This window comes from Mauremys mutica, chromosome 25, assembly GCF_020497125.1.
Source record: "Mauremys mutica isolate MM-2020 ecotype Southern chromosome 25, ASM2049712v1, whole genome shotgun sequence".
NCBI lineage: Eukaryota > Metazoa > Chordata > Testudines > Geoemydidae > Mauremys > Mauremys mutica.
In genome coordinates, this window is record NC_059096.1 from 12,174,246 (window position 1) to 12,186,344 (window position 12,099).

Consider the following 12,099-nt stretch of genomic DNA (forward strand, 5'->3'; position numbering starts at 1 on the left):
CCCGGAAGCGTGATGGGTGTTTTGAGCGTTCATAGCCAGAGAAAGGAAATGACGGCGACGCGCTTCCTGCGCGTGCGCACGGGGGAAAGGGGCGAGGCGGCGGCCATATTGGATGTGGGCAGAGAGCTCCGCTGGTCTATCTACGCCTGCGCAGTGCGCGTCGGTTCCCTGACTGGTCACAGCGCCCCGATGCCGGCGGAGAAGATGGCGGTGGACGGGCCGGAGCAGGTGAGAGACCCCCGGGGGGAGGGGGGGCTGAGGGGCGGCCGGCCCGGGCCGAGGGGGCCCGTCCTGCCCTCGGGGCGGCTCCGCGGAGCCGGGGCCGCGTTGTGCTGAGTCAGGCCGCGGGGGGGGAGGGGGGATCCCGGGCAGGGAGGGGGAGGGGAGTCATGGGCGAGGGAGGAAGAGGAGGGCTGGGGGCTGGGGGAGGTGGGATGGGGGGGAGGGAGGAAGAGGAGGGATCGGGGAGGGGAAGGAGGGAGGAGGAAGAGGGATGGGGGGATCCCGGGCCGGGAGGAGGGATGGGGTGACGGGGGGGTATCCTGGGTGAGGGAGGAAGAGGAGGGATGGGGGGTCCGGGACGGGGTGGAGGGATGGGGTGGCAGGGGGAGGGGAATCGGGGGCAAGGGATGGGGGGAGGGGGAGAGGGATCGGGGGTGGGGGGAAGGTGAGGAAGAGGGTTGTGGGGGGATCCCAGACAGGGAGGAGGGATGGGGTTGCAGGGGGAGGGGAGAGGGATCGGGGGGGGAGGGAGGAAGAGGAGGGATGGGGGGGAAGCGGAGAGGAGGAAGAGGGATGGGGGGATCCCGGGCCGGGAGGAGGGATGGGGTGGCAGGGGGAGGGGAGTCATGGGCGAGGGATAGGGGGGAGGGGGAGAGGGATCGTGGGGGGGAGGGAGGAAGAGGGATGGGGGGATCCCGGGCAGGGAGGCGGGGTGGGCTGGCAGGGGGAGGGTATCCTGGGCGAGGGAGGAAGAGGAGGGATCGGGGGCGGGTTTGTTGCAGATGCTTGTGCAGAACCAAGGGGGAAATGGCTCCTCCCTCGCCAGTGGGGCCCAGGATCTCAGGGCCTGCTCCCCTGGTGAGCGGTGGGGCTGGGTCCCCTCCCCATGGCCCCAGGGCTGGCCACAGAGGTTCTCACACCCACCAGCTCCTGTCCTTTTGGGATTCTTTGCCCGCGATTGGAGCAGCCGGGTCCCCGAGAGCTTGGGGGGTCCCTGGAAGCGAACAGAGCCCCGGCCTGCACCCGCCTTGTGGAGCCAGGGCTCCTTGGAGCCTGGTGGCTGCAGGTGTCACTTTAGTTACGCTGGGGCTGCCTCCCACCCTTCCTGTGCGGAGGGGCCTGTGGACCGGGCTGAACCTGCCTGTGCCGGGAGCTGGCTCTGGAGGTTCGGATGTGAGCGGCCCTGCGCCCCACTCGGTCAGAGGGTCTCCGGGGAGCCCTGGGGCTGCCTTTGCAGGCCCTGAGCTCCAGCCGGGCTGTGGCTCGGAGGGCAGAGGCTCTCGATTCGCTTGATAGCTGGCAGCCAGCACAGGGGGCTGTTGTGCTAGACCTGTGGACGGGGCCCAGCCTCTGCTCCTCTGGAGAACGAGCCGCACCCCCCTCCCGCGGGTAGGAGCCCCCCCGTTCTCACGCCGAGGGGCTCCCCTGGGCCAGTGGGTGTGTCCTGATGTGTGCTCTCTGCAGATGGAGATGGATGAAGGCAAAGGGGGGACAGGGCTCCGCCAGTACTACCTGTCCAAGATCGAGGAGCTGCAGGTGAGCTGAGTGGGGGGCTCTCTGGCCCCAGGGAGTGGGGTCTGGGCTGGGGCATCGTTTCTAGCTGGTGGGTGGCCGGAGGGGCTGCTCTGACGGTGCTGAGGATGCGCATTTTGGTTTGCGGCAGGGGAGCTGCCATCTGTGCTGGCCAGCTCGTCTCATGGGGCTTCCGAGGGAACCAGCAGCCTCTTCCAAGCGATTGCAGCCCGTGCTCAGTGCCAGCATCTCTGTCAGTGGCGCTGGGGCCTCAGAGGGCTCCCAGCGGGAGGTGCAGGTTGGGAGCCAGGGACTAGCAGGCAGGTGCGGGGGCCGTCAGTGGCAGGCGTCCCCAAAGCCAGCTGGGCTGGAAGGGGCCGTTCTGACCGTTGTTTCTCAGAGCAGAGCGGCGCGGGCCCGATAACGGGGGTGGGGGGGTAGGGTGTGTCACAGAAGCAGTTTGCTTGGCAGAGCCCCCTGGCCCAGTGTCAGGGTGGGTGGTGGTACCCCCACTCCTGCGGCAGGGACAAAGTGACCAGCAAACCCCCTCAAAGGGGAAATGTTCCTTGTTCCTGGCAGGGAGGGGAGGCCCTTAGCCTGGGTTTGGTGCAGACCACGCGGTAAGAGCCGCTCACAGCTGGGTCCCCTCCCCTCCCAGTGCCGGCTGCTTTCCCGAGCGGTTCACGCTGGAGGCGCTAGGCAGGACCCGGTGCAGGGGCTGCTGTAGTGACGGGCGTGAGGCGGGGATGGGGCCTAGCGCTCGCCAGGGAGGAGCCTGCGCATTGCCCACCGGAGACACACGGGCACTTCCTAGCTGCTAGACTGGCGGGTAGCCCGTGTTCAGGAGCCGACCCTGAGCTGAGGGGCCGGGCTGGGGCCGGTTGTGCAGGGGGGACCCCTGGGCTCCTGTGGGCTTATCCCTTCCCCCCTCTCCCCAAAGCTCATTGTGAACGAGAAGAGCCAGAATCTCCGCCGCCTGCAAGCGCAGAGGAACGAGCTGAACGCCAAAGGTAGGGCTCCCGCTGGCCTCCTGGCTCCCGGTGGCCTCAGGGATCCCGCTGGCCTCCCCTGCGTACCCGTGCTCGGCTCCCGCTGGCCTCCCCCCGCGTACCCGTGCTCGGCTCCCGCTGGCCTCCCCCCGCGTACCCGTGCTCGGCTCCCGCTGGCCTCCCCCCGCGTACCCGTGCTCGGCTCCCGCTGGCCTCCCCCCGCGTACCCGTGCTCGGCTCCCGCTGGCCTCCCCCCGCGTACCCGTGCTCGGCTCCCGCTGGCCTCCCCCCGCGTACCCGTGCTCGGCTCCCGCTGGCCTCCCCCCCCGTACCCGTGCTCGGCTCCCGCTGGCCTCCCCCCCCGTACCCGTGCTCGGCTCCCGCTGGCCTCCCCCCGCGTACCCCGTGCTCGGCTCCTGCCGGCCTCCCCCCGCGTACCCCGTGCTCGGCTCCTGCCGGCCTCCCCCTCCTCGTCCATGTTCCTCACGCTCAGCTCCCTCTGGCCTCCCCCTCCTCGTCCATGTTCCATGCGCTCGGCTCCCGCTGGCCTCCCCTGCCTCATCCCCGTGCTCAGCTCCCACTGGCCTCCCCCTCCTCCTCCATGTTCCTCGTGCTCAGCTCCTGCTGGCCTTAGGGCTCCCACTGGCCTCCCCCGCCTCGGCTCCCGATGGCCTCCCCCTCCTCCACCGCGTTCCCTGCGCTCAGCTCCTGCTGGCCTCCCCCGCCTCGTCCCCATTCCGCGTGCTCGATTCCCCCTGAATTGGTGCTTTGAAAACAAGAAAGTGGGGGCGGCCTGGTGGACGGGATGCGAAGGGTGTCCAGAGCGTACCATGAGAGCGTCTCCTGCGGGGAGGGTTGGATTGTTCCCCGTTCTGTCAGGGAGGGAGGCAAAGTCTCCCCGGCTGGGTGATCTCTCGGGCTCCCAGTGGTCGCAGCAGGACAGCCAGGCGCCCTGCCCCCCGGGGATACAAAGGCTCTGACCCATGGTGGAGAAGGAAGCCGGCGCTGACTCCAGAGCGCATGTGGGGAGTGAGCAGCACCTGCCCCCTCTGGGTTAATGGCAGTGGCTGGCTAACCCTGCCCTGGAACTGCCCTCTCTGCTTGGGCCCTGAGCGGGGGGTGGCCTCTGCGCCCCGTGGGGGCAGGCCGGGCCGGGGCTCACGGGTCCGTGTTGCGCTGCAGTGCGCCTGTTGCGGGAGGAGCTGCAGCTGCTGCAGGAGCAGGGCTCCTACGTCGGCGAGGTGGTGCGAGCCATGGATAAGAAGAAGGTGCTTGTCAAGGTACGGAGCGGGGCCAGGGGTTTGTGGGTGGGTGGCCGGCCAGGCTCATGAGCTCAGGGCACTGCGGCTCTGCTCCCTGACCGGAGACCGTCGCTCTCCCGGCTGCTGGTGGGCTCACTCCCCGAACGAGCCCGGGAACAGAAACCCCAGGAGCACCAGCTGGGCGCCCCAGGGGCCTGCCCTGGAGCAGGGGGAGGGTGCCAGCCCACTGCAAATCCATGGGGCAGCAAGGAGCCATCTGCCCCCCCTTAGTGCCGAGGGGTGCTCAACCGGGGGGCAGGCAAGTCGTTCGAGATGGCCCGGGGGGCGGGCTGAATCCCAGGGGCTGGCTCTGCGGGGAAGCCGGTTACCAGCACGTGCTGCTGGGTGTGGAACCGTCTCCCAGGGGCAGGAGGCCCAGTGGGTGGGACGGGGTATTAGAAAAGGCTTGAGCGGGAGCAGCCCCCGGGCACCTTGCTGGGCTCTTCTTCCCCCTGGGGGGTTTGTGGGGGCTGTGCCCACTGGCTGGGGATGAATTGGGGGGGGAGGGAAGCTGTGCCCACCGGCTGGGGCTGAATTGGGGGGGGGGGAGCTGCATGTGCTGCCCCACACCCACCCCACAGGTCTCTGCTCTCTGTGTTCCAGGTTCACCCAGAAGGGAAGTTTGTGGTGGATGTCGATAAAAACATTGACATCAATGATGTGAGTACCAGGCCCCTCGGAGCAGCGCGCCCCGGCCGGGGGCAGAGGGGGGCGGCTTGGCCGCAGCTGCCTTCCCTTGTGCCCGTCGTCACCAGCCTGCCAGGGGCAGCAGAGGGTGATGCTCCCTTCCCAGCAGCTGCTGCTGCCCAGCCCGGGGGGGTTCCGTGGGCCATGCCCCTGCCCCAGCTCTTGCTGGGGAGATACCCAGGCTGGGTGCCTAGGCCGGGCGCTGCGAGTGCGGCAGGTGCCCAGCAGGCAGCTCCCGCCAGCTGGCATTGAAGGGGGGGGGGGCAGCGGTGAGCTCCTGCCCGTCTGTCTCCAGGTGACCCCGAACTGCCGCGTGGCGCTGAGGAACGACAGCTACACGCTCCACAAAATCCTGCCCAACAAAGTGGACCCGCTGGTGTCCCTGATGATGGTGGAGAAGGTCCCGGACTCCACCTACGAGATGATTGGCGGCTTGGACAAGCAGATCAAGGAGATCAAGGAAGTGATTGAGCTGCCCGTCAAACACCCGGAGCTCTTCGAGGCCCTGGGGATCGCCCAGCCCAAGGCAAGTGCTCTCCGGGCCGGACTCGCAGCTGTGCCCTGCCACCCGCCGCGGGGAGGGGCTCTGCCAGCCCTGGGCAGCTCAGATCTGCACTGCCGGGGGCTGGTGCTCCGCACACGGAGAAGGGAGCCCTCTCCTGTCCCGGGATGGTGCCTGCCACCCCATGGGAGAGGGGGAGGAGCTTCGTTACCAGCTCCCAGTAATGGGGACGACGGAGCAGCTCCCGCTCTCCCCTGCGACTTGCTCCGGTTCTCCGGCCGTGCCGGGGGAGGGAGCAGGGAACCAGTCACTGAGTGGGTGGGACCCCAGTGCCTGCCAAAGGAGGGGCCCGGCCCCTGTGCACCCCCAGGCTGGCGCTGCCAGCACCCCCCTGCAGTGCTAGCTGGGGGGAGGGACGGCGGCTCGAAGGGCCTAGATGCTCCCCGTGGGAAGCAGCTGTAACGACCCTTTTCCCTGCCAGAGCCCAGCACGGCTCCCTGCTGGCAGCTGCAGCAGGGCCAGGGCCAAGGGTGGGTGCGAGTCTCCTCCTGCCTCAGCCCTTCCCGGGGGATGGCAGCTCCTCGCCCATGTGGAGGGGGGTGAACGTCGTCCCACTCAGGGGTTAGCACAGCGCCCCCTGCTGCCCTTGCTGGAGGAGGCAGAGCTTGAGCAGCCCCCCCGCCAGTGAACTGCGTCCCCATGGTGCGAATCCACCGCAGGCCTGGTCCGTCCCCTCCTGTCCAAAGCCAGGCTCCCCGCCGGCGGCACTGGGCTTGGCTCTGGCAGCTCGCCCACTAGGTGGCACCAAATGCCCCCGTCTGTGCCGGGCTGTGCAGTGCCGCTCCTGCACCGAGCGCCCTGGGCTGATGCCGCTGGCCTGGCCATTACAGGGTGTGCTGCTGTACGGCCCTCCTGGCACCGGGAAGACCCTGCTCGCCAGGGCCGTGGCTCATCACACTGACTGCACCTTCATCCGCGTCTCGGGCTCGGAGCTGGTGCAGAAGTTCATTGGCGAGGGTAAGTGTGGATGTGGAGGCGGGGGGGGGGGGAATATGTGAGTTTAACCCCCCCCATCCCCAAGCAAAGCCCTGGTGGCAGGTCACAGGGGCAGGGGGTGGTGTGGCCCCCTCACAGCTGCGGCCGTGGGGCCCGTGTTCCTGTTCTGAAGAGCTGGGGCCAGGGGGATGAAACACGATGGTTACAAAAACCCCTACGAATGGGATTAGGTGCTGTAATGAAATACATTTTTCTCTTTAAAAATAACATGATATTATGAAATTCGAGTTGAAATTATTCCGGCCGGTGTTCAGGCCTGAGAGTGTCGTTATCAACGTTGAAATAACCAGTAAAGTGCGTCCCAGGAGCTTTCAGAAGGTCCCAGTGTCACGTTGTCCATGTTACAATAGTCAGTCCTCACGATGGAGCGAAGGCTGGTTCGTTACGTCTTTCCACGTGTCGGGATTTCCAGCGTCTGGGGGAGCAGAGACGCTTTGGGGGTCAGATTAACCAGCAGGTGCAGAGAATCCTTCATCTGGACTAGCTCATTCCAGGCTGAGAAAGCAGCTGGGAGTTGGGAACAGCAGGCAGGTGGGGAGGATGAGCTCCGCTAACTAAAAACTTGAAGGATGTGGGGCCAGGTTTCCAAAGGGGTTCGGGCCCCTAAAGATGCAGGGAGGTGCCGACTGGGATTTCCCAAAGCTGTAGGTATCTCTGAGTTCACCCATTCCAGTGAATGCTCCCTTTGTGCAGTAAATCGAGCTGCTTTAAATGCAAAACACATTTGACAACCTGAACGTTTTTTCCAGCGCATCTGAGTTATTTATTGAACTGAAACCGTTTTAAAATGCTGCTTTGTGCACTTAATTGAAATCCAGTTTCCAGCCAAAAGCAGCTTGACCCCAATCCCGAGTCAAGGAATTAGCGAGTAAATAACTGAATCCTTTGCCGTTTTCGAACATCATGAAGTGACAGTCAAGAATCTGAAAAGGGAACGTGCAGTGAGCTCGTGTGTGGGCCTGCCAGCCCCGCGCGCCGAGGAAAGGCGGGATTGTTGGCCAGGCGACACGTGTAATGGTTATACCAGCCCATGAGCATGAACCTGGGAGCAGGAAAATAGCTACAGGACAAACGCAAACCAAGATTGCGGTCGGGGATTTAAATCAGCCCCTCCTGTGTGCATGGCCCTGTGCTGAACGCCTCTCGCCCGTGCCCACAGGAACCGAGGGCCAGGGGCTGGTGTCTCTGTTCCCCGTGCTGCAGAGGAGCCCTCCTCAGGCCAGGCCCGGGCCCTCGGGGGCACCGTGGTCCCAGCCCCAGGGCTGCGCTGACCAGCGCGTTGCAGGAGTTCTCCGGCCCTGCAGGGAGAACGGGGCCGGGGCTCAGCCCTGGGGTGGCCGGGCGCCGTTCTGCGGCAGGGCATTCAGGGCCCCTCTGCTTTGCCCTCAGGCGCGCGCATGGTGCGGGAGCTCTTCGTCATGGCCAGGGAGCACGCGCCCTCCATTATCTTCATGGACGAGATCGACTCCATCGGCTCCTCGCGCCTGGAGGGCGGCTCCGGGGGGGACAGCGAGGTGCAGCGCACCATGCTGGAGCTCCTCAACCAGCTCGATGGCTTCGAGGCCACTAAGAACATTAAGGTGCGTAGAGCCTGGCGTGACCCGGGCAGGAGGGGAGTCGGCTGCCCCGTTTCCCAGCTGGGCGCTGAAGCCAGGTGGCTTGGCACGGCTGCCCCCCCTCCTCCCCCCCCGAGCCGCAGCGGGGGGAGGGGGGCGCTTGCCCCTCCCTGCGGGATAAAGGCCCAGCTCCTTTGCAGTGACACCTCCTCCCTTGCAGGTGATCATGGCCACTAACCGGATCGACATCCTGGACTCTGCTCTGCTGCGCCCGGGCCGCATCGACAGGAAGATCGAGTTCCCCCCCCCAAACGAAGAGGTAACGGGGGGGCTCTCCCCTGCGGCCGACCCCTTGCAGGCTCCCAGGGCTGCTGGTCAGCTGGGCGGGCCTGGCCCGAGGGCTGAACTCTCCTTCTGTAGTGTCCTGGCTCTGAAAGGGTCTGGGTCCCAGCCTGGCCCCACAGCCGTTCTCCCTTCCTTTGCTGGCTGACCTCTCGGGTGCTGGCCCCCCTCACCCCCCCCCCCTCGCTGGGCTCTCCCCACAGGCTCGCCTGGACATTCTCAAGATCCACTCTCGGAAAATGAACCTGACGCGGGGGATAAATCTACGTAAAATTGCAGAGCTGATGCCAGGAGCATCCGGGGCTGAGGTGAAGGTGAGTAGCTGGGCCGGGAGCTCTACAGGCCGGTGGGACAGGGAGCAGCCGCTCCTGCTGAGCTGGGGAAGGGGCTTTGAGCCAGGACTAGCTGCCACGGGCCTGCTCCTTACATGTTCCTGGGGCCATGCTGAGCGCACTGCGTTCCCTGGAGGGCTGGAGTGGGTGCAGCGGGCAGGTCGCCAGGAGCCCTACAGGACTCCCTTGGCACATGCCGGGGGAGCAGTTCCCTTGTCGAGGGGCAGCGTGTGGGGCGGGGGGGTGCTGTGCAGAAAGAGGGGTGATGGTTCTTCCTTGCTCTTGTGCCCTTGCAGGGGGTGTGCACGGAAGCCGGCATGTACGCCCTGCGGGAGAGGAGGGTGCATGTTACACAGGAAGATTTTGAAATGGCCGTAGCCAAGGTAAATTCCGCCGTGCGCTGCTCCAGCAGCGGGTGGGGGGGGGGTGGCTTCAGTGCACCAGGCACCTCCGTTCCTTGGGGGCTGCTGGCCATGCCCCCGGTCCAGCTGCCCTGCCAGCCCTCAGCCCCCTGCTGGAGAAGTGGGACAGTCCCTCCCAGGGACTGACGGCTGGGGCCATTCCGAGCTGGAGGGGCTGCCAGAGCCCCAACCCTGGTCTCCCCGAAAGGGGGGCGGGGGGAGAGACAGGCTCAAGGAATGCAAAGAAATGAGGGGCCCAGAAGGTAGATGGGGGGCTGCTCGTGCGCCCGTCCCCCTGCTGCCAAAACAAGGGCCCCCAATAAAGCCCCATGGGGGACTTTCACCCCATGCCCCTTTGGCCAGGAGTTCCACAGGTCCCAGCACCACTCAAGGGGTAAAATCAGAAATTCTCCTGCCCTGCTCACCTTCCCCTGCAGTGGTGGGCCCAGGTGCTGGTAGCGTCCCAGTCCCTTGCTGGCCGCTCAGGAAGGGATCAGCCTGTGGCCGAGTCACAGGGGGAAGTCAGAGCAGCGGAGAGGGGAGTTAACTGGCTTATGGGGCAACCCCTGGGGCCTCCCATTTGCACAGAGACGCTGCTGCTCTAGGGGCCTGGGCCGGCCTGGCCTTTGCAGCTGTGCTGGGGCAACCTGCTCCCCAGCAGCTGTTTTCTTCCCTGAGTCTCAGCTGCTGTCCTTGCCCTGCCTCTGGTGAATGCCAAGGGGACTGCGGCCTAGACAGGGCAGTGCCCTGAGCTGGAGTGCGGGGTCCTGCCCGGAGGGGGCTCCAGGGGCCCAGCCTGGTTCCTGCCTCGGGTGCGGGTCAGGACGGGGGCTGAGGAACATGCAGGTGACCTCACTCCAGGGCTGAGTGCTGGAAGCAGGGCCTGACCCTTCTTGTCTCCCCACCGCAGGTGATGCAGAAGGACAGTGAGAAGAACATGTCCATCAAGAAGCTCTGGAAGTAACCGGGGAGGGCCTGACCCCTTGGTGCTGGGTCCTGGCCCCTCACCTTTTCTTTAATAAAGCTCTGTGCTGGCCGAGTTACACCCCCAGACTCTGGCTGTTGGGGGGAGGGATAACGCTGCCACCCCTCCTGCCAGCGGCTGGGACCCCGCAGGTCACAGCTCAAGGAGCCTGGGCTGGGTGCGGGGGACTGAGCAGCCAGCGGCTAAACATGAAGGGGACACGCTGCCCAGCCTGGCTTGGGGCAGGCTGGTCTCGCTCGGCCTTTAGCAGCTGAAGCCCAGGCAGAGATGGGGCAGGAGCTGCAGGGATGGGGGAAATATTGACATGGTTACTCCCCTGGGCCTTTGAGCTCCTGTTTCCTGGCTGCAGCCAGGTTCCCCCCACAGGGACCAGAGGGTGGCTCTGCTCCAGCCCCCCACCTCCCTTGGGGTGCATCTGCTCAGCTGGTGGTGAGGAAGGAGACACTGGCACAAGCTGCTGCTAAATGTTTTTATTAGAAAATATCCAACCCAGACAAAATGGTTACAAGAACAGGTGGCCCAAGCCTCACTCCCAGTCCCCCCTCTCCTGCCTGCCTAATTCTACCATGCAGGGCTGCCCTGCCCCCCAGGAAACAGCCCCTGTTCCCTCCCGCCAGGGCAGCAGGGGAGGGGCTGGGGCTGGGTTAAGGCACATGGGAGAGCCCAGCTCACAGTGTCACCTTTGCTGTAACAGACACTGGCTTCTCCACTTGGCTCTAGTCCTGTGTGCACTGCCCTGAGTAACGGTGGCTGCGGCCAGTCAGCACCCCATCCTCTGCCGGCCCCCGCGGCCCCTGCACCCCCCCAACCCGCTGCATGTGAAAGGAGGGAGGCTGGAACATTCAGCTGATTGTCAGAGACAGACTAAGCTCGGTTGCCCAGGAGCACAGTGACTCGGTTGCATAGGTTTAGGCGGGAGGGCAGGACGAGAGGGAACCTCGTACATTAATCAAATACAAACCCACTGTACAAAAGGCTTTTTATAAAACCTGCTCCCAACACCATAGTGCAAAACACGCCGCCAGCTCGGCCGGCCTTTGGAATGGACAAAGCTTTGGTTTCAAAAGTGCCCAGCAGCTGCCTGCCCTCCGCGCGCAGGGGAGAGGCTGCCACAGGCTCAGCGGGCAGCCGGCAAAGCCCTTGGCCGCCCAGGAGGCCGTTGTGACGCTCTGGCCACATCGCTCAGTATGAAGAAGCGCCTAGGTGGCCCCTTGGCTTTGGTTCAGGGAGAGCTCGTACCCTCTGGGCAGCGACTCCAGCAAGGCTCCGGCCCAGGCCGGCAGGGGAGGGGAAGCTCTGGTTCGCAGGGGAGGAGCTCCGCGCCTGCCCTGAACACTACGGGGAGAAAGGCGAAGGCAGCAAGCAAGGCCAGTAATGCACTAAAGGGGCCGGGATGAAGAGTGGCAGGGAAAGGGCAGAGGCTGCACAGGTGACCCTGTGACCCCACACGCCCCGGGCCTTTGGCTAGAGCTCGGAGCCCCAGGGCTGGGAGCCCCCGGGGACACTTGTGGCTCAGAGCTTTGCAAGTGCTGTGTTTCATTCCAGTAAGATGTACCGTAAGGCTCAGGCACTCGAGAGAGCAGAGCCCCTGAGCCGTGCCCAGCCCCTTAGGTGAGGCGAATCCCAAGCACTTGTTCCAGTTCCTGTCTGCGCTGCTGAACCTGAAAGGCACAAGAGGCGCGAGGTGGGACGGGACCTGGGAGAAAGGCAGGGCTGGCTGGGGGAGCGTCCGATGGGCACAGGCTCTCTTGCCCCTCTGGGGCATTTTCACTGGCCTGGAAGCAGGAACCTCAGCACCAAGCCGAGGCCCCGGTGCTGGGAAGGGGGGGGGGTCCGTTCCCTGACTGCTCAGGATTTTAGATAGCAGGCCTGATGCCCGAAGGCCCCCCCCGCCCCCGCTGCTCCGGCCCCGGCTTCGGGCCATTCCCACAGCATGCTGTGGGGCAGATCTGACCTAATCCAGGCCTCCCAGAGCTCTCCACCCTCGGGGGAGGACTCCAGTACCTGCCGCCTCCCTGGGCAGCTGAGAGTGAAACCCACAGGGCTGGGTCAGTTTCACGCCCGCCCCGTGAAACTGACCAGGGTCTTGTCAGGTTCCCTGCTGGAGGGCGCAGCCTGCTCCTGGCTGGCCTGCGGAAGGGCAGGGACAGAGCTCTGGAGCGGGGGTGGGAAGGACCAGTCTGGTCAGGAAAGGGGAGGGGCTGAGCACTGATC

At 65.5% G+C, this 12,099-nt stretch overlaps 2 protein-coding genes across 2 annotated transcripts in view; one reads left to right on the top strand and one right to left on the bottom strand.

Moving 5' to 3' along the window:
* The first annotated feature begins 72 nt into the window (after window positions 1-72).
* PSMC5 (proteasome 26S subunit, ATPase 5) lies at window positions 73-9,939 on the top strand. Its single transcript, XM_044999259.1, has 12 exons — window positions 73-228; window positions 1,687-1,758; window positions 2,675-2,744; window positions 3,906-4,003; window positions 4,628-4,684; window positions 5,007-5,237; window positions 6,104-6,230; window positions 7,659-7,849; window positions 8,046-8,144; window positions 8,371-8,481; window positions 8,796-8,882; window positions 9,811-9,939. Exons 1-12 carry the CDS (start codon window positions 190-192, stop codon window positions 9,862-9,864), a joined length of 1,236 nt encoding a protein of 411 aa, XP_044855194.1. The 5' UTR covers window positions 73-189; the 3' UTR covers window positions 9,865-9,939.
* Window positions 9,940-10,340: 401 nt separating this feature from the next.
* SMARCD2 (SWI/SNF related, matrix associated, actin dependent regulator of chromatin, subfamily d, member 2) overlaps window positions 10,341-12,099 on the bottom strand; it is a 32,676-nt gene continuing 30,917 nt past the window's right edge. The window contains exon 13 of the mRNA XM_044999258.1: window positions 10,341-11,546. Within this exon, the coding sequence (XP_044855193.1) occupies window positions 11,493-11,546 (54 nt within the window). The 3' untranslated portion in view covers window positions 10,341-11,492. The remainder of the gene's footprint in view (window positions 11,547-12,099) is intronic.

What these genes read in the sequence shown, in the direction of transcription:
- PSMC5 (XM_044999259.1), top strand. Translation starts at nt 190, where the DNA reads ATGCCGGCGGAGAAGATGGCGGTGGACGGGCCGGAGCAG. An exon ending in GCAGAAGTTCATTGGCGAGG is followed by an intron (nt 6,231 to 7,658) that starts GTAAGTGTGGAT and finishes CTTTGCCCTCAG; the next exon opens with GCGCGCGCATGGTGCGGGAG. An exon ending in TCCCCCCCCCAAACGAAGAG is followed by an intron (nt 8,145 to 8,370) that starts GTAACGGGGGGG and finishes CTCTCCCCACAG; the next exon opens with GCTCGCCTGGACATTCTCAA.